Source organism: Mesoplodon densirostris, chromosome 17, assembly GCF_025265405.1.
Source record: "Mesoplodon densirostris isolate mMesDen1 chromosome 17, mMesDen1 primary haplotype, whole genome shotgun sequence".
NCBI lineage: Eukaryota > Metazoa > Chordata > Mammalia > Artiodactyla > Ziphiidae > Mesoplodon > Mesoplodon densirostris.
The window spans coordinates 11,016,353-11,041,019 of record NC_082677.1 but is presented as its reverse complement, the minus strand read 5'-3'; the positions used below and the strand labels follow the sequence as shown (position 1 = coordinate 11,041,019).

The following is a 24,667-nucleotide window of genomic DNA, read 5'->3' as shown; positions in this document are numbered from 1 at the left end:
TAAACCAAATTAATGTTTACCTATATAATTTTCCCTTTAAATTCTCCAAACATAGCAATGTACACAGATAGCCATTAAAATTCAGATTTAACTTATGACATACATGATTCTAAGATATAAGATTAAATCAGAGTTTGATACATGAGGTATTTTTTAATTTAAAAAAAAGAGAAGCTATAAAATTTGCACATGAAATCAATCTAATTAGAAGATTCTGAATACATAAAACATGGATATGCCACTGGTTAGATTTAGGTTCTCAAACATGATCTATATATAAAAATAGCTAATATCACTTAATATTGTGCTAGTCTTATGACACTAGCATTATAGAATAATACCAATATTTAAGATATAAATTATGTGTTATTAAATACTATTCTTGAGAATAAACTTTACCGTAGTAATTTTATTTAATCTGACAGGATTTCACAGACAATCCAAACAATGGGTATTTGCAAAGGGTAAGGTCAGGACTAACACTTTTCCTCAACTTCATATTATAATCACTATGCTACACCTAGTAAGAATTCTTCATTTATTATCAAGGAAGTCACTCCTTTGTGGTTATAAAAATCTAAGTGTCAGGCTTTTTTACATTGTGTAAATATATATCTGCCTTAATCCTAAAGAAACTTTTATTAGCACCTCAAGGATAAAAACCAGTATTATAATACATTTACACAACACCAAGTGCACCATGCATAATCTAAGTGAGGAAAAAATGGCATAACTTATATATTCAAAGAAAACTTACCAGACAGTTGTTTCCACTTGACTGTCATTGAGCTGCCGGTTGTCCAGTTGTGCAAAAAGTGGGAAAAGCACTTGAATCCCTCCAATAGAATGAATTGCACTATGAATTGAATGTGTAACTATAGCTTTTACATCCTATGTTCAAAAACAAAAATGTTTATTACATTTTCTGAAGCATAATGTTATCACTATTTGCTCGTTCCAAACAACTTTGTAAGAAAATTAAATAAAATAGACATTTTAAAATCTATTTTTAAAATTTAAAAATCAAAATTATATAATTTTGATACACATGTAAAATAAAAGTTTGCAATATCTTTGCTAATCACTTAAATTTGAAATCTTAAGTTGAGATATTTTTACAAAGAAAATATGAAGTTCTAAATCAAAATATATTTTAGAATAAGAGACTCATGGATGTAAAGACACTCAAGCAATTTTTATGTTAGGGAGTTATACATTCTTAAAGCAAAGTATTTTTTAATATCTGCAATTATCTATTTAGCTAATTCACTGATTTTACTTCAAAGGATATAGAACATATAACAGAAAAAAAAGATTTTCTACTAAGGAGACAAGTCCAAGGTAAAATATATTACCAAAAAAAAGTAGAAGGCAAAAACATCATTCAAAGAACTAGAAAGCCAAAAAAGGAAAACAAAGAGCAACTGGAGATTTCTAGATGAACAATGTTTAATATGTAAAATAAAGACACAGTGCTGATGAGAACATGAAGACTAAGCTACTATTCACCCACCTGGAGCATTAGAGCATGTGGGGAATGCACAAAAATTGATGCATTTTCCTTTGGTGATGATTCCAGGCACAGCTGAGCATCCGTGGCCTTAGCGTTATATGTAAATGCGATACTACTTGCAAGTTTCCCATCATACAGAACCTGTTTATGATGTTCTGCCAAATGAATATCACTCTCAGATTTAAACTTGAAGGTGCTCTGAAAAAACAAAACTAAATTAAACACTCTTTAAATGCAACATAATAAAACTCTCAAGTTTTAAAGAAGAGAAACATTTTAAACATTTAAAGAAGAGAAACATAATAAACAATTTGTTGTGACCCTTCCATGTGTCATGCACTAGTCAGTGGTATTATATTATTTTGTTATTCTCACTTCAGTTCTATGAGTTAAATTTTATTATGCTAATAAACATGCTCAGATCTTCATATTCTCATTTTATTAAGTATTTTTGTGTGTGTGTGGAATGTTTTTATCTTATTTTATTTTTTTATAACATCTTTATTGGAGTATAATTGCTTTACAGTGGTGTTCATTTTTGCTATATAACAAAGTGAATCAGCTATACGTATACATATATCCCCATATCTTCTCCCTCTTGCGTCTCCCTCCCACCCTTCCTCCCTATTCCACCCCTCTAGGTGGTCACAAAGCACAAGCTGATCTTTATTAAGTTTTTGATTATTTATAAAATAATTTTATTAGAATATTTTAAAGCCAGATGATATTAAATGTAAATAGGATTTTACTTTAATAATTCATAACATAAATTTAATTTTGCTTGTTAACAGTTTCAAATGTATTTATAGAAGTAAGTAATGGCTGGCACATGAATTACTAATATAGAAATGGCTATAATGGTTATCATTTGAGACTAAAAAAAATGTTTATTAACAAAAATATGTCTTTACTATAAAAAATTTATCAAGATAGTGAATATCAATTCTACTCCACAAAAAAATCACGATGGCCATGTTAAACCCCTAAAGAATAGATGACAATTACAATAGAAAATTGAAACAAAAAATTCTTTTTAAAAATATTTTAGGGCTTCCCTGGTGGCGCAGTGGTTGAGAGTCGGCCTGCCGATGCAGGGGACACGGGTTCGTGCCCTGGTCTGAGAAGATCCCACATGCCGCGGAGTGGCTGGGCCCGTGAGCCATGGCCGCTGAGTCTGCGCGTCCGGAGCCTGTGCTCCTCAACGGGAGAGGCCACAACAGTGAGAGGCCAGCGTACCGCAAAAAAAAAAAATATATATATATATTTTAATGAAATTATGAGTTAACTATATTAGGTAATAATACTGCAATATAAAATCCATCTGACTGCCTTCGTCACTGGTTGCCTTAGTACTGTAAAATAAATATTTCAATACGTATTTCAGTAAAATCATAAATGCTCAAAATGTTTAAAATTGGGGTTTTTTGGATGCTAATTTTTAAAAATTTTTACTGGAGTATACTTGATTTAAAATGTTGTGTTAGTTTATGCTGTACAGCAAAGTGAATCAGTTATACATATACCTACATCCGCTCTTTTGTAGATTCTTTACCCATACAGGTCATTGCAGTAAGTCCCCTACATATGAACCTTCAAGTTGTGAGCTTTCAAAGATGTGAACTGTGTTCACATGTCCAATCACGTAAGTTAATTCACATGTCTGGTGTACATCGTCACGTGGGTGCATCCTCTACAAGTGGTTGTGCTTTTGTGTACTTTACTGTACAGTACCATATAGAGTACAGTAGTACAGTATCTTTATTTCAAGCCCAGGATGTCTGGAAGCAAACATCTCCTATTGTTGACGATCCTTCAGCTCTACCATCTCTCTCCTCCAGTCAGTAACTCTTCTTGCCTGTTCACTCGATGCCAGCCCCTGTATGTCTGCTGTTGTACTGTACTACTATACTTTTCAAGGTATTGTACTGTAAGATTAAAAATGTTTTATTTTTTGTGTTTGTTTTTTTATGGATTATTTGTGTGAAAAGTATTATAAACCTATTCCAGTACAGTATTATATAACCGACTGTGTAAGCTGGGTAACTAGGCTAACTTTGTTGGACTTATGAACAAATCAGACTTACAAAAGAGCTCTCAGAACGGAACTCATTCGTATGTATGGGACTTACTACAGAGTAATGAGAAGAGTTCCCTGAGCTATACTACTGTAGGTCCTTATTAGTTCTCTATTTTATATATAGTAGTGTGTATATGTCAATCCCAACATTTGTTTCTAACTGAATCTTTTAAAAGTAAAATTTCACAAATATGTTAGAATTTTGACTTATTTTGTGAGCCAATGATCAAAAGCACAATTAATTATTTTAGAGGAGTAAAACAAATGAGTTAATTTATAGAAATAAAATTATTTAGCTGAGGGAATTTGGGGGAAGAGTATACAGAACATCGAGACACAGGGGAAGGTGACCAAATAATGAAAGACTACAGGAGGTGGATAACCCAAAAGCAAATTGTAGTACAATCAAGTAGAGAAGTGATGCCTCCTTATGTTGATGATATTTTACTAAGAAAAGCAATGTGTAAATGATGGGAATAGCAACTGGAAAAAGAGCAACGTATGTTCTAGCTTAGCAGAGCTACCTTAAACTAAGGATTTTTTTTTAATTTGACATCAAAAGCAAAGGCAACAAAAGCAAAAATTAACAAGTGGGACTATATCAAACTACAAAGCTTCTGCACAGCAACAAAGGAAACCATCAACAAAATGAAAAGGAAACCTACCAACTAGGAGAGAATATTTGCAAATCATGTATCTAATAAGGGGTTAATATATAAAATATAAAAAGAACTCATACAACTCAACAACAAAGAAACAATTCATTTAAGAAATGTGCAGAAGATGTGAACAGACATTTTTCTGAAAAAGACATAAGACACAGATGGCCCAAAAGTACATGAAAAGGTGCTCAACATCACTAACCATCAGAGAAATGCGAATCAAAACCACAGTGAAGTATCACCCCACTCCTGTTAGAATGGGTATCATCAGAAAAACAAGAGATGACAAATGTTCGTGAGGATGTACAGAAATGCAGAGAATGGCAAGGATGTCCACAGATAAATGAATGAACAAAGAAAAAGTGGTATATATGTACATTGAAACGTTATTCAGCCATTAAAAAAAAGAATGATATCTTGCCATTTACAACAACATTCATGGACCTTACGGGCATTATGCAAAGTGAAATAAGTCAGACAGAAAAAGACAAATATCATATGATCCCACTTGTGTGTGGAACCTAAAAATAATAATAATAAAACAATGAACTCATAGATACAGAGAACAGATAGGTGATTGCCAGAGACAAGGAGGAGGGGGGTGGCAAAATGGATGAAGGGGGTCAAAAGGTACAAACTTCCAGTTATAAAATGAGTAAATCATGGGAATGTAATACAGAGCATGGTGATTATAGTTAACAATACTGTATGATATATTTGAAAGTTGCTAAAAGAATAGATTTTAAAAGATCTCATTACAAGAAAAAAATTTTGTAACTATGTATGGTGATGAATGTTAACTAGACTTATTGTGGTGATCATGTTGCAATATATTCAAATATCCAGTCATCATGTTGTACATCTGAGACTAATATAATGTTACATATCAATTATATCTTAATTTTTAAAAGTCAAAAAAGTAAAAAGAAAAAAGGAAGTTCTGTAGAGAAATTTATATAGCAAACTAAAGATGAGATCATGAGTTGAAGAATTAAGATTACACAAAAAGGTTTGAACCGGGTGTGCATACTTCAGATATCTTGATTATCATCCATAACTGTTGCTTTTCCAATTGTTTTGTTGTAGCTAGGGTCAGTGGGAAATATCTAATGGCTTCACCAGAAATATTGTTCATTATGAAGCATAAGTCAATATAAGGTAGGTCTATCCTAACACTATCCCCAAGTATCTTATAAAACATTTTACTCATGAAGCATGTATCCAACGATCAGATTATTCTGATGCTACAGTTTTAGGTTTTTTTGTTTTGTTTTGTTTATTTTAGCACCGCTTCCTAGAGGAGATTTTGCTTCCTAATTACAGACTTTGCTTATTGGTAATTTTTAAAAATAAAATATGGGCATTTCTGACAAATTTATACAAAAATTATTTTTCAATTAGTAAATCAAATATAAATAGCCCCATTAAATGATTTTATGCTGGTGTAATAAGAATCCTTTAAATATGGTATTGCTAATAGGTTGATTCTTTTCAGCTGCAACAGATATTCATTCTTCGAACATGAATTCATATTAATAATGTTTACTCACAAATTTTTGCCCCAACAGTGAAATGCATGAAATAGTGAATCTAAACAACATGCTACAGTGTTCACTAATAATGAAGCATTTTAAATTTAAAAATGTATCCTAAAATATAAGTGACACCAGCAAAAACATGGCAAATTAGATTACTTGCTTGCTTAAAATATGCTAAGATTACAGTCTTCCATATTAATTTAAAACATAAAATGTAATGTTAACTCTCCTTTTATGAGCTTTCAAAATAAATCTATATTTTAAGAATTTATTTTCCTAAATAAAATTCTATGCTTATGGCAGCGGTCCCCAACCTTTTTGGCACTAGGGACCGGTTTCATGGAAGACAATTTTTCCATGGAACAGGGGTCGGGGAATGGTTTCAGGATGATTCAACTGCATTACATTTATTGTGCACTTTATTTCTATTATTACTACATTGTAATATATAATGAGATAATTATACAACTCACCATAATGCAGAATCAGTGGGAGCCCTGAGCTTGTTTTCACTTGCCACTCACTGATAGGGTTTTGATATGAGTCTGCAAGCAATTGATTTATTATGGTCTCTGTGCAGTCAAACCTCTCTGCTAATGATAGTCTGTATTTGCAGCCGCTCCCCAGCACTAGCATCACTGCCTCAGCTCCACCTCAGATCATCAGGCATTAGATTCCCATAAGGAGCACGCAACCTAGATCCCTTGCATGCGCAGTTCACAGTAGGGTTCTTGCTCCTATGAGAATCTAATGCCCCCACTGATCTGACAGGAGGCGGAGCTCAGGTGGTAATGTGAGCGATGAGCAGCGGCTGTAAATACAGATAAAGCTTCACTCACTAGCCCGCCGCTCACCTCCTGCTGTGCGGCCGCGTTCCTAACAGGCCACGGAAGGCTACCGGTCTGTGGCCCAGGGGTTGGGGACCCCTGGCTTATAGAACAAAAACTAATTATTAGTATTAGTATCAAAATGTCTAGGAAATAGAAATTAAAAGTATAAATAAATGTATTTCAGAATTTCTCTAAAAAGGAAGCATGTAAAAACATTAAATATGTTATATAATCCTCAAATTGTCTGTTAACATGTCAAAGTGAGAGGGCATCAAATAACACGACTTCCTAATTCTGAAGAGCTGTCGTATTTACTGTTTTTAACAGAGAGATATAAGCATCCAACCCTTTGGAGAAGAATGCAGGTAAGTAACATAGATAGTAAAACAGACTTTACAAATAGTAGATGAAAATTGTTTTTAGACCACACACACTGTTATATCTAAAATTTTGAAGAATTTAAATCTGAAATTCTTTTCAAAGATTTAGATACACCAAAGTCTCTGCTTGTAACCAGAATTCATGCTGGAGGCAACCATATTTAATTGATGCCTACAATTAGACAATTTTCACAGTTCACCACGCTATACCACCTAGAATTCCCAGTGGAGCTTCAAGAGCAGCTTACAAATTTCAAATTGACTCTAACCTATTGTTATATATTGCTAAACCTCTGACAGTTTACTTATTCTACCCGTTAAACAGCCCATCATGGGTAAAGACTTGCATAACCATCTTTGTTTTCTTTGAAAGCTCAATTAAGAGTTGATGAGTGAGTTATTGCATCCACTATGGAAACAAGTATGGAGGTTCCTCAAAAAATTAAAAACAAAACTTCTATATGATACAGCAATTCCACTTCTGGATATTTATCTGAAGAAAACGAGAACACTAACTCAAAAAGATATATGCACCTCCATGTTCACTGCAAAGTTATTTACAATAGCCAAGACATGGAAGCAAACTAAGTATCCACTGATGGATGAGTGAATAAAGAAAAGATGGTATTAAGTATTCAGCTATAAAAAAAGGACATCTTGAAATTTGAAACAACATGGATGGACCTTGAGGGCATTATGCCAAGTGAAATAAGTCAGAGAAGGACAAACATCGCTTATCTGTGGAATCTAAAAATCGAGCTCTAGATAACAGAGAACAGACTGGTGATTGCCAGAGACAAGGGGGGAGGGGGTGGGAAAAATGGGTGAATGTGGTCAAAAAGTACACACTTCTAGTTATAAGATGAATAAATGATGGGTATATAGTACACAGCATGTTGATTATAGCTAACAATACTATATTTGAAAGTTCCTAGGAAAGCATATTTTAAAAGTTCTTAACACACACCAAAAATTGTAACTTTGTGAGGTGATGGATTTGTTAATTAGCCTTATTGTGATAAATCATTTTGCAATATATACATATATCAAATCATTATGTTGTACACCTTGAACTAAGAAATGTTATGTATCAATTGTATTTCAATAAAACTGGACAAAAAGCTTTAAAAATTTTAAACAAACAGAAATACCGTATTGTCTGTACAGTACAATATAGTTAAAAGCCGTAACTTCAAAACCAATTAGACTTGAGTTTGTAACCCAACTCTGTCACCTATAGATAACCACCCACAAGTTATCTGCCTCTCATCTGCTACACACCCAATACATAAAATAATATAAATAAAGCACTATGAGCAATACCTGGTACTTTTAAAGCAAAATGGTAGCTGCTATTATCACTACTTCCTTTTCTACTTAATATTATACATTTTCTTTGTTAACTTTTTTTTTAAATGTTACTCATAAAACATTTACCATAAATGTTATGGTAATGGCATATTGCACTGACGACAGTGTAATTCAGATTACTGACATAGTTGCTAATGAGGCAAAGTCTCATTGAGCAGAACTTTAATTACCCAAACTAGAATTACTTAACACAAATATGAGAAAATGTGCCACAACACTGCTAAACTCAAAAAAACTAAGTTTATCTAATTGTTATATGAGCAGAGGCATGTTATTTTTCTAACACTAATCTCTGAAAACTTCACCAATGTCAAGAATATAGCCATTTTTTCACTGAATTTATGTTAGAATAATATATATTTGACAAAAGCTATTGCTTTCCCCAGAATCATTATGGGACAAATGATGCTGATATTAACATAGTAATGACATTCCAATATTCAAGGAATCATATTTCCTGATGTATAATTAAGAGAATGTTGCCACTTGTACATTGTACAATGATTTTCTCCTCAAAACGAATAAATAATCCATCTGAATTCATTAAAAAATAATCATTCAAACTCTTTTTTTTTTTTTTTTGCGGTATGCGGGCCTCTCATTGTTGTGGCCTCCCCCGTTGCGGAGCACAGGCTCCGGACGCGCAGGCTCCGGACGCGCAGGCTCAGCGGCCATGGCTCACGGGCCCAGCCGCTCCGCGGCATATGGGATCCTCCCAGACCGGGGCACGAACCCGTATCCCCTGCATCGGCAGGCGGACTCTCAACCACTTGCGCCACCAGGGAGGCCCCCCAAACTCTTAATATCTCCAAACTACTCAAGGAAAATACATATATAGGATCAAACCATTCTCTTGCTACAAATTTTTTGATAATTCCACATGACTGGAAAATCCAAATTCATTGTTTTGATATTCAAAACCTTCAATAACTTGGTTTCAACCTGTGATGATCACCCTCGCATTCTACCATACATTACACCATCTACTCTGTATTCTCCCATGAAGCCATGCTGGATTATGGATCAATCCATGCACACATCCGGCACTCCCTTGCTTCTATCCCTTCAATCATGCCCACTGTCTCACATTCTATCATCACGTCCTGCTCACCCTCTCAATTATTTATTTTTTTCAAGAACCCTGAAAAATTTCCTTCTCTATGAAGAGCTCCTAAATCTTCTGCAGCTGGAATTAATCATCCTTCCCCAAAACGTTAATAGTATCTGCATTATGTTTCTTTTGTGGTATACATGTCAACTTTTCATTATCAACATTTACAGATACAATTATTCTCATCAAGTATAAGCTTAATCATTTTTAATCCCCAAAGCTTTAGAACAGCTCCTTGAATATAACAATTATTCAATACATTATTGAATTTTATTCAATCACATGCCCTACAATCATTATTACCAGATCCTGATAACAAAGAATGTAGAGGAAAAAAAAAAAAAGATTACAGTCACAAGCATGCCAACAAAGGGCAAATAGATTAACATAGAGTATTTCAATGCAAGAAGTGAAGTCAGGACTTCAACATAGTTGAAAATGACTCAACCAATCAAATCTTAAAAAGTTATAACAATGACATATACCACATTAGCAGAAGTGCCAAGTACCAGCACTATAATTACTTCAATATTTCAAATACTGAACATCACTAATACAAACCAATATCTAAGAGAAATATTAAACATAATGTTAATAAACTACTTATACCAAATTAAGCAATCATTTACAAATATCAAGTAATTTTATGTAACTCATTCTTCTAATATAAGAAAAGTTATTTTTTTGTTTTTGTTTTTTTTTTTTGGCTGCACCACGAAGCTTGCTGGATCTCAGTTCCCTGACCAGGGACTGAACCCGGGCCACGGCAGTGAAAGCCTGGAATCCTAACCACTAGGCCACTAGGGAACTCCCCAAATATTTTTTTAACATGCATGTAGTTGCACAGAAGAATGGATATTTTGGTAGGTTGAAAGTTTTAAAAATTAAATTGCAAAAGCAATCAATATCATAGAATGATAAAAGATACACTTTTTAGAAATGATTTGATGGGGAAAATGTGTGAATAATTACGATCTAGTAGAGGAAACCCCTGAATTGTCTACACTACTAGTGTCATTCGTTTGTTTTGGTTTTGGTTTTGGTCACACCATGTGGCATGAGGGATCCTAGTTCCCTGACCAGGGATCAAACCCATGCCCCCTGCAGTGGAAGGGCAGAGTCTTAACCACTGGACCACCAAGGAAGTCCCTCATTCATTTGTTTAATAATTACTGAGCACCCGAGGACGTGGGCATAAACCTTCTCTAACTGGGTCGATACTCCAAAGTCTCAAACAACTGTGTGACCTCTGGGATCTCTCTTCTGCTCTTGGTAACATCTTTTTCCTCCCACGGCTCACAGTATCTCAACACGGGAACCCTGACAAAGACTTCTATCCCTACCCCAAGAGATTGGTCCTTTTCAATACCCTGCCCCACAAGTTCCAGCTGTTTCAGTACCTCAGAGCAGCAGGCCAAACCGGCTATGCCTAGCTTCTACCTCCTTTATACCTCAATAAAAATATTAGCCCCAGCCAGAGAGCTGGGTGATTAACAAGCTCATCTCAAAATGTTTTCCTCCTCTCAAGGATCTTGGGCCTGTGCTATGTATACTGACAAATGTCTAAAAACGGACGCTTTGTGTATTTTGCCCATTTTCATAGTGATTTACAGTGGTAGGGCACATCTAGTACCAGTTATTCCATTATGGACAAAATCAGAAGTCAGGTTGAATGTTTTAAAAATGAATTAATTGGGCTTCCCTGGTGGCGCAGTGGTTGAGAGTCCGCCTGCCGATGCAGAGAACGAGGGTTCGTGCCCCAGTCCGGGAAGATCCCACATGCCACGGAGCGGCTGGGTCCGTGAGCCATGGCCGCTGAGCCTGCGCGTCCAGAGCCTGTGCTCCGCAACGGGAGAGGCCACAACAGTGAGAGGCCCACGTACCACAAAAAAAATAATAATAAAAAATAAATAAAAAATAAAAAAAATAAAAATAAAAATGAATTAATTAAGCAAGAAATTTTGTAAACTGGATAGTAGGTTTTAAAAGATTATTTGTGAATTCTAATTGTCATCCTCAGAAGTAAAAGAAACCAGTTAAAGGGTACCAATTGATTTAAAAAAAAAAAAAAAAAAAAAGAGTGTTTTTCAGTTGGATGAATTCATGAAAGGTAACAGAGGGAAGCAGATTTTTCCACCACCAAGAGAAACAAAAATCACTTAATTTTTATGAACCTAAAGCTTCTGGGGCCTCCCTGAACTGTTTTTTGTTGTTGTTGTTGTTCTGAATTTATTTATTTATTTAATTTTATTTATTTATTTATGTTCATAATATAATTCATATATTTCAAAATTTGAGATTTCAAATACCACATTAAGCAATATGGTTTTATAAAATTTATTATTTCAGAATTATGTCAAGAAAAGCCACAGCTTCAACATTAGAAAACATTCTAAAGAATAAAAGAAGTTCATGAAGGGAAAATACTTAAAAACTGAAAAAGCACCTTTGAAACAAAATGAAACATATAATAATAACTCAGTTCCAAAATACAGAGATGACTTTTAAACCACATTGAAGAAAGTCTATCACTATATATTATATTGTATCACATTTCACACCTAAAACTTTCCATAGAATTTATAATAAGATGGTTTTACTACCTTATATCCAGGTCCTAACTGATGAATTGCAAATATCTGTGCAGGGTTGAGGGCTTCACTGAACACATACACGGCACCAAGTTGACCACAGAATACCCTATTTGCATCAGCAGTTTCTGAAGATCCGAGAAAGCACTTGTCATAGCTCTATTTTTAAAAAGTCATAAAAAAATCAAATGTTTTATTTTGTAATGACAAAATATTTAAGGATACCTGCCTCAATTGTCAGGAATACCATAAAGCGTAACAATAATAGCAGAAGAAGGCAACAATTAAGACTCTATGGAGTATTTAAATAATAAAAACCAACTAAAGATTTTTTAGGGAAAGTTAATCAGTCAAATGTTTCATATTTATGGGCAAGCAAACAAACAATAACCACCTACTCTATAATCGCCTGACCAACTTTCCAAATTCTATAGTTAAAAGCAAAAGGGCTTATAACTATTTATTTACAAAAGTAAAATTAATTTTAAAACTGTAATTATTTGTAATTGTCCATAGATAGTCATCTGAATCAACATAATGACTATTCCAAATTTAACCATAAACACATTGGACTGAATTTTAAAAATTCTACCTTATTTCTCCACTATGGATACATTTCTCTACACTAATTTAAGGACACAAAGAAAAATCACTTCCTTCTCTTACATGAGTAGGAACTATGCAGCATCAGATAAACAATAATCACCAAAATCTCCTGACTAAAGCACATGGTACAGTGCTCTCCATCTGGGGAGTTCAGCACCTAAGAAACAGCACTTAACAAGACCCTTCCCACCTCTACTTCTTAAATCTCACCTAATACGTGGCCCCACCTATCCAGACCAGTGAAAGCAGTCACTGTTCAGTTCAGTTCTCCCAACCTCACAGGTTATTCTACACCGGAATAATGATAAGCAAGACATTATATATGTATGGAATCCCTTTGGTGCCTCAATAAAATAACCAAAAAACTGTGAATGAGGTAGAAAGAAAGAGACTCCTCATAAAATACCCAACCTTTAATTAAAAGTATAGGAAATTAAGAACTGACTGCATAATGTATGTGTGTATATGTGTTATTGTCCAGGCCTCCATTTCTTGGAATATTATTGCAAATAAGTGAAAAATCAGTCTTTTCTCCCTTACTTTTTTAAAATATGACTACAGAGTTATGACAGTCAACAAAATCACTCTGCAATAGAAAAGACTGTCCCCTTTGGAGGGCAAATATGAAGCAGAATTTCATGTGAATATTCTAATTCTGAAAAAAATCATTCTCATAAATATTTATTGACTGTGACCCAACTAATAGTCACATGTTATACTTATTCATTCTGTTTAAGGTCTTGCTTTCCCATCAAAATAAGGTATAAGACACAACTTTTAATGCTTGAGATTCTGAAAAGAATAGAATACTGCATTTATATTTTTGACCTAATAATAATTTGGCCAAGCAATTTTCCTTTTTTTTTTTGTATCATTAATCATATCTTTTAGCAATTTAATTATACTAAAGTAAACCAAGAGTTCACTTAATAGAAAAAAATTTCAAAGTAAAACTATTGTTTCTACCAAACTATTTTATTATTCAATTCATGTTATAAACAGTGATAGATCAAACACTCAAATACATTAAAATACAGATAAATAAAAACTTACATCATTTGTGTTAACATGCCAAGCCATATCACCATAGGACACCAGCTGTCCATTAACATAACACCGAATTTCACTGTTCCTCCATCGATTGTAAATGTGGACAATGCTGATCATGTACCACTTAAATGAAAAAAAAAATTAGAATATCAATATGTAATGTTTAGTTATTACTGTTTAAAAGCAACCATAACATTTATCCCACACTACAAAAAATTGCTTGAAGGAATATTAATGATCATCCACTAGCATTTTTTCAAGTTCCCTTTCCCATTTCTCATTTTACAGTGACAAAAATGACTCATAAAGAATAAATGTGTGATGGAGACGGAGTGAGAACCCTTTCAGCTCTGGACTGACACTCCTTCCACTATACCAAGATCCAAAAATTGTGGAAATACAATTATATTTATGCTCATTCATTTAATAACATTTGCATTGTGCCAGGCACTGCAAATACCCAGTTTTTACAGACAGACCATAGGTTCAAGCTCTTCTGGAATTTATGGAGCAGTGGAAGAGCCATACATTAGACAAGTAAACAAATACAGAATTAAAAATCATGATGATTACTATGGGGAAATAAGAACAGTGTAAACTAAGAATAACCTAGGGTTCTACTTTGGATTGCACGGTCAGGAGAAATCTGTCAAGGAAAAAAATTTAACATTTATAATAAGATTTAGATAATTTCAATTCCACAATTTAGAATTATTAAATCCAGGAATAATTATATTTAACTTAATAATGTGTGACTATTAATTAAGAATCAAGGAATGAGTTTATACTCAGCTCTCATTTTATAGTTACCAGTGTCAACAAAAAGCATTTTAAAGTCTATTTTCATATGAGATGATTTCAGTTCTATAACAATTTGTGGATCTAATCCTTGGCCTCTTTGGAGTTAATAGCCTAATGCAGATAATATAGAAATATTATTTCTAAACTATAGAAAAATACAAATGATTTACAGATATTTAAACAATTATGCTTTCATCAGTTAAGAGAGATTTAGACTAGTTTTCCCCCAAAACACAAAAATATAAAGTACAAAGTTTGTTCTTCAGTTAAAAGCACTATTCAATTTATTTCATACATATTTTACATAATATAAAGTCATAAGAGTAATTCTTAACCACTAAAATATTAATCATTTCAAGGTATCTGAAATACTTTGAACAAAATTTAATTTTATTCATTTTGATTTAGAAAATAAAAATAGTGCACTGAACAACTCACAGAAGACAGTAATACAAGTAACACTTTTCCTCAATTACATTAAAAAAAAAAGTCAGGTCAAACCATTTAACCCCTAAAACACGTCTGTTTTAAAGCTGTTTTATTCTAGATCATCCTTAATTTATTGCAAACTGAGGCTTTCACCTGACCTGAAAGTAACATATATGTTGGACCTGATTAAAATTAGAAGAAAATCTTCAAAGTTGGTCATTTAGTGACTCATGTTTCTAAATATTATAAAATTATCAAGAAACTGAGCTTAAAATAAATTTAAGAAAAATCTTATTGAAGTTTACATGTGTAAGAATTAAAATTTACCTCTCTAACACTCACTGAGTTTAAAAAATTTCAACCAGAATGCTATCTGGGTAAAACAGGAGATACAATCTTTATATTTTGGAATAAAATTTTTAGAAATTTTAAGTGTCTAAATACAATAGACATAAATAAATGTCTATTAATAGAAAGGTATTTTCTGTTGCCCAAAGACAATTTTAAGATAATATATGAAAATTATGAAAAACTGTTCCTAATACATATCTGATACCCATAAATAAGACACCACGGACTATATTTCTATTTATTTTTTATCTACTATTTCTTCATTATGAGATTTTTTCTGATAAAATTGATATTTACTCCTCAAAGTCGTTCATTCAAAGAACTTACTGTGGGCCTACTTCATGGCAAGTGTCCCCCAGATTGTAGGCACATAAAGAAATGTAACATATACAGCCTAAAGGAGGTTTCATTAGAGAAACAAACATGAAAACAACTATAAAACAATGGATAATACCTAAATTACACATATGTGAGCAAAAGATGTAATGACTGAGGGTAGGTAGAAAGGAAAGACAGAGAAGGAAGGCTAACCGAGAAGAGTTCACTAAAAGAGTAAAATAAAGCTTAAGACTAAACCTGAAGGATGAATAGAACAGTTGAGTAAACAAGGGGGAAACATTCCAGGCAGAAGAAACTTAATATAGTACATGGAGCACAGTGGTTTGACAAAACTTTTCTCAGTGTTCAGGTGTGGCAGGCAAAATAGACAAAGACCAGATCATAAAGAGACCCATAGTTCCCCTTTTGTCATCAGCCTTTACTTTTTGCATAATGTGGTATAACTAAAGAATTTTGAGCAGGAAAGTGAAATGATCATCTCCATAGTTTAGGAACATAACTGGCAAAAGTAAGGAAGTGGGGCAGTTAGGCAAGTGTGGATGAAGATAAATGAAAACCACAGCAGAAGTCCAGGTAAGAAAACCATAGGAGCCTACACTAAGACAAAGGCATTGGTAATTTTAAAAAGCAGGGACAGGAACTAATTAACAGAACTGACTGGAACTGCTAATATAGAAAAGGGGAGTCTAAGATGGTTTCCAATTTTTCACTTAAATGGGTAGTGGTACCATCAACTTAAGATAACTAATATAGTTATCCAGTTATTAGCCAGATAATTAAGTTTGGAGTTATAAACAGAGTTTGCTTTTGGTCATAACACTAACATAAAAGGTTAAATGGGTGAATAAATGAATACACAATTTAATGAATGAATTGATCTCAGAACGAAGAGTACTTATTTATAGGAAAATTAACCTTTCTATTCTCTTTCCTTAGTAAATCAAGATACTCTACAGATAACAGACAAGTGACTTTTTAAGTCAAAAGAGCCCAAGTTTTGACTTGATATTTTTTTGACTGAAGGAAACAGGAGTAAACTTGGAGACTATATATGCATACTGATATTATACATGTATGTTGAGGTCTACATTTAGTTTGAAACTCAAAAATAGATCTATAAAAGAAATACAACAACAGGAACAAGAAAAAAGGATGCATATTAAGAATTCATCAGAAAAATGTAATATGATATTTATACAAATATCAATTGTAGCTAACATGCATTGAGTAAATTTACTACATAGTAGGTAATGTGCTAATTGTATACATTCACTTTCACAAGGTCAAACATCTGATTAAGTGGTACCACTAGGAAAGCACTTTTTGATAGTCTAGCTAAACCCCTTATTAGGAAGGATAACAACTTAGCTAGGGTATACCCTGAAAAAGCTAAAGAAAGGGAAAAAAATAAAAAATGGAATTATCTCGAATAATGAAACAGTAAAATCAAATACTAATGATTTTCAAGGTTTATAAAAATCTTTACAGAAGGCCTTTCAAAACCCACATAACTCCCTGATCCTGCTCCTAACAAGATATATAGAGAGAGACCTATTACAACTGGGAATGCATTTCTCAAAGGGGAAAAATGTAAAGACAGAGGGGGAGAGGGAGAGAGAGAGAAAGAGAGAGAGAGAGAGAGAGAGAGAGAGGGAGGGAGAGAACAAAGGGGTTGAATTGCTTTTTTTAGTTAATGGCAACTTTATTTGATCCTTAACTTGATGCTAAGTTTTCTTATTTATACTCTTTAAACCACTGTTTCTTAAACTTGTCTGATGAGAAAAATCACCTAGAGCATTTGTTAAAAACTCATATTCCTGACATGAAAATGATAATTCCACGAATCTGTATTTCTAACAAGCTTCCACTAAAATTCTAAATAATTTGGCACATTTGGCAAACTCTGTCTGGGTAGCATCCCAAATCTAATACATCAGAATTTCTAGAGGAGAGGCAACGAGATTTATATGAAAAAAAGTGGGATTTGTATCAAGAAAAAAATAATTCCCATTCTAATGTATAAATTTATTTAGAATCATTGCTTTTAAGCTATTTTCTAAGTATATATTAATGAATTATTGTTAAATTGATGTTCTTTAATAGAAATAATTATTAAACTATCCCTTACATAAGAGAAAGATTTTTATTAGACTCATGTAAAAATAAAACTATATATTTGAAAACCCCCTCCAAAATAGTATTTTCTTCAGTATGTGGCACAATACACATGGGATCATAAGCAAACAAGCAAACAAACAAAAAAGAAAGAAAAAGAAATGAAGCATTCTCACCACCTTATATGGGCTCATCAAATCTGTTATGGTTGTTCCTGTGGATAAGGGGTAGAGTATGCCCTGAAGAAGGTGAACAAAACCACTGCTCTATATCCAAGAAAGACCCTTGAACCTGGAAGGGGGACCAGGCCTTAAACATGTGGGAAGGAGAACTATACTTCTTATTTTTTTTATACAGCAGGTTCTTATTAGTTATCCATCTTATACATATTAGTGTATATATGGAGAACTATACTTCTGTCCCTTGTTTTTTTAGACTCTGGACTTTCAAATGTTTGGTTACTGTGGCAGAAGATGGAGTCCGGTAAACAAAAGAAAGATCTTTCTAGTAAATCCCAGCTGATAATGAGTGAATTATATCTATATATCTAATGATACAGTTGCATATTTCTCTGCATTTCCTCTTGTTATTCTTTACCTTTAAACAGACTTTTAAAAGTACGTTTCAACTTGGTCTCTGAATATCCATATTCTAGCGGACATAAGCAAAGGTATATTTCATGGGTCAAAACATTAACAGGAGAGCAACATCCCTCTCCTTGAAGCCAGCATTACTGACGAAGCTGAATTTAGTGAAACCTTCAATCTCAGGAAACAAGATTCAGGGCTGCTAGGATCAGCTGAATCTCCCTTAAGAAAAGTCTCTCTGTATTACCAAACCTGGAGGTTTAACATTAGACTTAGAAAGGGAGTTCATCATCTATAAATCCATAGTGGAGGACAGCATACACACACATACACTAACCAGTTACTCTGAAGTTTGAATCTCTAGTCTAACACTGGTTCTGTTACCTAAACCAAATAAGGTTAGAGGAAGAAGGAGGAAGAAGAATAAGAAAAGAGAGAGGAGGAAGAGGAGAAGAAGGGGAAAGAAAAGGGAGATGAAAAGGATGAGCAAAAGAGAAGGAGGTAAAGGAGGGAGGAGAGACGGAGGAGGAGGTAAATGAGGAAAGGGAGAGAAGAAGGTAGAATTATAATTGGAGTAACATAATTCCTCAGATCTAAAATTAAAGTCACAAAGTTCATATAAAAGTTTGCCTTGGAATAATCTTTGAATTAATAATGATTGTTGAAATACTTTAATATTGTTTTCATAGATGTAAAGAAAATTTAAAAGATACTGCATAATTTCTGTATATTATATAGTACATTTACATATTATACACAAATTATATATAATAATATATTATAAATAAATTATATATAATATATACCAAAATTTTAGGATCAGAATGAAGATCTAAGAATGTGGCAGTTGTTAGCATTTGAAGTAACTGTGTTTTCCATTAAACCTGTGCAAAACACTTTTTCAAAAAGCATAAAATCTCTCTTAACGGTCATGGATATTGCTCTATTCTCTATAATTCCAAAAATTAACTTAGCTTTGCAATATGCATTATTATGCTGGAACAACAACAAAAAAGGCTAGTAAGCTTTAGATTTTAAATGTGTATAACATAGCAACAACCTAAATTACTTGGTCTTTATTGCCATGACTACTTTTCTTCTTACTGCCACATGGAAAAGGTTCTTGGGATACTTACCTACAAAGAAGCACTGATCACAACAAGGCATGCCCTTTTTGTCACTGTATCAATAGTAATACCTCATTTATTTCATAATATGGGGAAATAAACTGCTCAATATAAATTAGCTGTCCAAATAAATGTAACTTACTCCTTTAGGAAACAAAAGGGTTTTTGGTTGTTAAAGTCATATTTTACTTATTTATCTAACATATATCATTGATAGTCTACCAAGTTCAATATTCTGTGTTAGGCATATGAGGAAATACAAAATTGAATCTAACACATTAGCTTAGTCTCAATAGTTACTAAATAATGCACATATAAATGAATAATAAAGGTTTAAAAGAAATAACAGCCATAAGAAATACTGAAATAATATGCTGAAAGAGAGACTGTACCTGGGGAGCAAAGCAAGGCAAATCAGGGACAGATTCCATGGAAATCTTACGTGAAATGGAACATAACAATGGGGTGGGATTTAAGACCTAGAGCTGAGAGTAAGGGGACAAGTAAATGTATTTCAGGCCAGAGACCGAACATTTGAAAAGGAAAAGATAAAAAAGTGAAGCATGTATATCAGCTCAGTTTTGCCAAAATAAAAGGTTTAAGTAAAGAGCTGAAAATAAAATCCAAATCATGAAAGACTAGGCTAAAATTTTTAATTTATTCTGTAGTAAGTAAGAAGTAAACGATTGGTTTGAACAGTGAAATAATATGATCAGGAATATAAATCAGGAGGAGGAAGAGGAGGAGACAGAGGGTCCAAGATAAAAAGAGAGCAATATGAGGAATTTAAGCAACATGTAAAGAATTTTATAAAGGTGAAAGCTGTATTTCAGCGATACTAAGTATAGGACTTGGAAATTTAACTGACTGATATAAAGATCAAAGAGGGGCTGAAGCTGACTCAAGTCCCCACTACTATGAAGACAGTAGCCTCTTAATCAAAACAGAGGACTTGGGCTTCCCTGGTGGCGCAGTGGTTGAGAGTCCGCCTGCCGATGCAGGGGACACGGGTTCGTGCCCCGGTTCGGGAAGATCCCACGTGCCGTGGAGCGGCTGGACCCGTGAGCCATGGCCACTGAGCCTGCGCATCCGGAGCCTGTGCTCCACCACGGGAGAGGCCACAACAGTGAGAGGCCCGCATACTGCAAAAAAAGAAAAAAAAAAGAAAAAAAAAAAACAACAGAGGACTTAAGAACATGAATGATATGGGACTGGGATGGCAAATTCAATGTTACACATTCTAGGGCTGCGGGGCCAGAAAGACATTCACTTGGCCATATCTCATAGGGAGATGGGAATATAAGAATAAAGCTCTGGAAATAAGAATAAGAGAGGAAAGCTATCATAAAACTGAATAAAAATTCCCAAAAAAACATAAGCTCCACAAAAGCAAGGATGCTGTCTGTTTTGTTCACTGTCGTATCTCCTGTGCCTACAACAGTGTCTGGCACTCAGTAAATACATACTGAATGTTCACTGAAAGAATGCCATACAACAGATCACAGCAAGAGAATGAGAGAGGTCAGGTGCCTGATCTTTTTATGTCAAAAGTTAGATAGAAAAGTAGAAAGAAAATGCAGATAAGGATAAGAGGAAAGCAGTAGGAGTCACGAGAAAACCAATAAAAGAGAATATTACAGAAGTGATAATAGGTGAGTTTTAAGAGAGTGGGAATGGTGAATTGTGCCATTCTCAATAGATAATTTACTTATACCTACCTTGCGTGGTTGAAAATCATACTTCACACAGTGCTGAAAACCTTTTCCTTTGGACTTCAGTGATGTGACTATCAGGCAATTGCCAACGAAATGAGCAGAGTAACCAACTCCTTTGCTAGTACGAAAACTGCAAAGAAAACTGAGAATAGTATAATATCCTCTGTGACAAAGAACAATATATCTAAAGATTAGTATTATACAAATAATATAAAACATAATTATAAAAATAAAACTTACATCCCTATAGAGTAGAAGGGGTATTACATGTACCAAATAAAGACTAAAACATGAAAAGTTTAGAACAGCTAAAAGGCATTTAAATTGGGAAAACAGAAGACTATAGAACCTATTAATATTTCAATTTAAAACATCACAAATACATAAAAACAAATTAATAGCCAACAAAAGCCTACCAAGTAGATTTCATATACCTAAATGACCACCTGGAATTAGCAAATACAGAAATCATGTACACAGTTAATGCTTTCAAAATCAACTTGCTCTTTAATTCTACTATATCTTTGAAAATAGCTTACAACTTTACCAAAAAAAAAAGTCACAGCCAATTTTGATAAATAATGTAGGTAATCAAGCAAAGGAATACATTTTCACTCAAAAAAAGAAAAAAGATGTGACTATGAAATATAGCTATTTTCTTCTAGAGGAGCACTCCTCCAGCTGTGAATTCAATCACAATATATACTAAAAAAAAAAAAAGAACAAAACCTGTAAATGCTTTGACAAATGACAGTATTATTGAAATAAAAATATGACCTCCCAAAATGAGCTTTCTTTCTTTTTTGAAAGGTACACAACATATGATCTTATGTAAATGGTATCACATCTTGTATGGCACAGTGAGCATTTAGAGATGACTTTTTTTTTTGGCTGTGCTGGGTCTTCGTTGCTGCCTGTGGGCTTTCTCTAGTTGCAGCGAGCAGGGGCTACTCTTCGTTGTGGTGCGCGGGCTTCTCATTGCAGTGGCTTCTCTTGTTGCGGAGCACGGGCTCTAGGCACCTGGGCTTCAGTAGTCGTGGCTCGTGGGCTCTAGAGCACAGGCTCAGTAGTTGTGGCACACAGGCTTAGTTGCTCTGCGGCATATGGGATCTTCCTGGACCAGAGATCAAACCCGTGTCCCCTGCATTGGCAGGTGGATTCTTAACCACTGCACCACCAGAGAAGCCCCCAAAATGACCTTTCTGAAGTTCATCCCCATTTATGTTTGGAAGTTCAGATGCTTGTTAAAACTCTCTCTCATTACTATCCATATATAATCTTTCGTAATAGAGTTTACAAGTTATTAATAGCTCACATTTTTCTACACTCACATTTCTGAACAGTCATTGTACAAAAAGCACTTTAAATATTATGCTACCATTAAATCCTATGTGATAGGTACCGTTATTATCCTCATTTTACAGTTGAAGACACCAAAGCACAGGATAAACAGTAAATGGTAGAGGCAGAACTTAAACTCAGGCAATCTTATTTCAGAGCACGGCAAGTATGAAATGAGGCAATACATGTAAGCACTTATAATGCCTAGTACATATAGTAAGATAACAAACGGAACTTTGATGTTCTTATTACTTGGCATTATTGGTAAACTAAAATTATCAAGTTCCGAGTCCTTACAGGTCAACCCATTGTTGGGTTGATGAACCCATTCTGTTAGTTATCTACCAAATAATTAATCTTATCTAATTATAACTTCTCACATGGTTATCAAAATCAATATTTTTAAAGCATACCTTAATTACGCTCACAGAACCATGTTAAGTCAAAAAGCAAAGTGAATGAAATCTGGTAGGAGTTTGTTGTTGTTGTTTTGGGTTTTTTTTTTCACTAAGAACACACAATTGATCTATGCAGACTGGAGATAGGAGGTCTGTAACCCCTGACTCTTAAAATGTAATTGAGGAAAAAAATAGTGAGGCAGGTTGCCTAGAATCAACAGCAAAAAATGAATAAAATAAACTGACATAACTGTATCTTTGTAGTTTTAACATATATATATTTATTTACTTATTCTATTTAATATGTTGCCTTGACACTTGACACTATTACATATTTACAAGATTGAAATGCTTAAGACAAAAGTACTAAAATTAAATATATTACTTACCAATAAAGATAAGGTTTATCCTTATCAACATTAATGTTATTTAATGGATCCATACGAAACCAAGTGTTTAGGGTGAAGCCATTCTGATAAGGCCACTTTGCAATAGGAGGCAAAGCAATTGCCTACAAGGTAATGGAAAAAGATACAAAAGTATCAGTTAAAGAAAATGTAATAGTAACTAAGGTCAAGTATGGCTTCCACAGATTAAAAAACAATGAAGGTATAAATATCAAAGAATCATGGACAAATACAAAAATAGAAACTATTATCATATTAGGATAATCTATTAATATTGTTTTTTGACTCTAGAAGCATTATTTTCAAATATTCAGTGAATCAAGTTTCATATCTAAGTTACGTAGTAGGGTTCAGACTGTATTCCAAGAAGTCCACCTCCAAGTTCACCAATATACAGTCCCTTATACATATGCTCCAGAATTTTCAGTTTTCTATAGTTTATGTTAGGTTTTCAGTAATATTTCACTTGGTTAAAGAAAGCTGAATTTTCAAATCCAAAAGCAATAGAAGTTAATGGAATAAATACTGAAGAAATATAAGAATTAAGAAATAATATTAATACAAAAGCAAAAGATTTATCATTCAGAAACTGAACCATTGAAATTTATGACCAAAAACAATTCAAATCCACTCACAAGTAGGAAAGGAATAATATAGTATTCAGTTGGTAATAGTAATAAAAAAAAATCTAGACATTCTAAGGAAAAAATGAGAAAGTGGTATATAACTTGACTTGAAGACAAAAAACATGAGTGGATTTACTTATCTTTCTATGAGGTATCTAAATTCCTTCACATAAAAGATAAGTACCCTTTATGATTTTTTAAAAATTTATTTATTTTATTTTTGGCGGTGTTGGGTCTTCATTGCTGAGCGCAGGCTTTCTCTAGTTGCGGCGAGTGGGGGCTACTCTTCGTTGTGGTGCATGGGCTTCTCATTGCGGTGGCTTCTCTTGTTGCAGAACACAGGCTCTAGGACGCAGGCTCAGTAGTTGTGGCGAACGGACTTAGTTGTTCCGCGGCATGTGGGATCTTCCCGGACCAGGGCTTGAACCCGTGTCCCCTGCATTGGCGGGCAGATTCTTAACCACCGCGCCACAAGGGAAGCCCCCGTTTATGATTTTATAACTGATCTGTTCCTCCAAACAGATCCTTCATATTGCTGATAATGACCTTACTCAAATATAACATATAGCTTCTATATAAAAATCCTCTGCATATAAAATGAAGTTTAAATTTCTTCAGGTTATACAAGGCTGTTCACACATACTGTGGCTCCAACAAACCCTTTCAATCTTATTCTCTTCTTGTACCTTACCCCACTTTCCA

At 33.8% G+C, this 24,667-nt stretch overlaps 1 protein-coding gene across 1 annotated transcript in view; it reads right to left on the bottom strand.

Moving 5' to 3' along the window:
* Nucleotides 1–24,667, bottom strand: part of NBEA (neurobeachin) — a 610,373-nt gene that overhangs the window by 514,092 nt on the left and 71,614 nt on the right. Inside the window, exons 5-10 of the mRNA XM_060080316.1 lie at nucleotides 23,322–23,443; nucleotides 21,197–21,323; nucleotides 13,733–13,852; nucleotides 12,086–12,232; nucleotides 1,514–1,711; nucleotides 758–891 (exon numbers count right to left, since the gene is read on the bottom strand). Of these exons, the coding sequence (XP_059936299.1) occupies nucleotides 758–891; nucleotides 1,514–1,711; nucleotides 12,086–12,232; nucleotides 13,733–13,852; nucleotides 21,197–21,323; nucleotides 23,322–23,443 (848 nt within the window). The remainder of the gene's footprint in view (nucleotides 1–757; nucleotides 892–1,513; nucleotides 1,712–12,085; nucleotides 12,233–13,732; nucleotides 13,853–21,196; nucleotides 21,324–23,321; nucleotides 23,444–24,667) is intronic.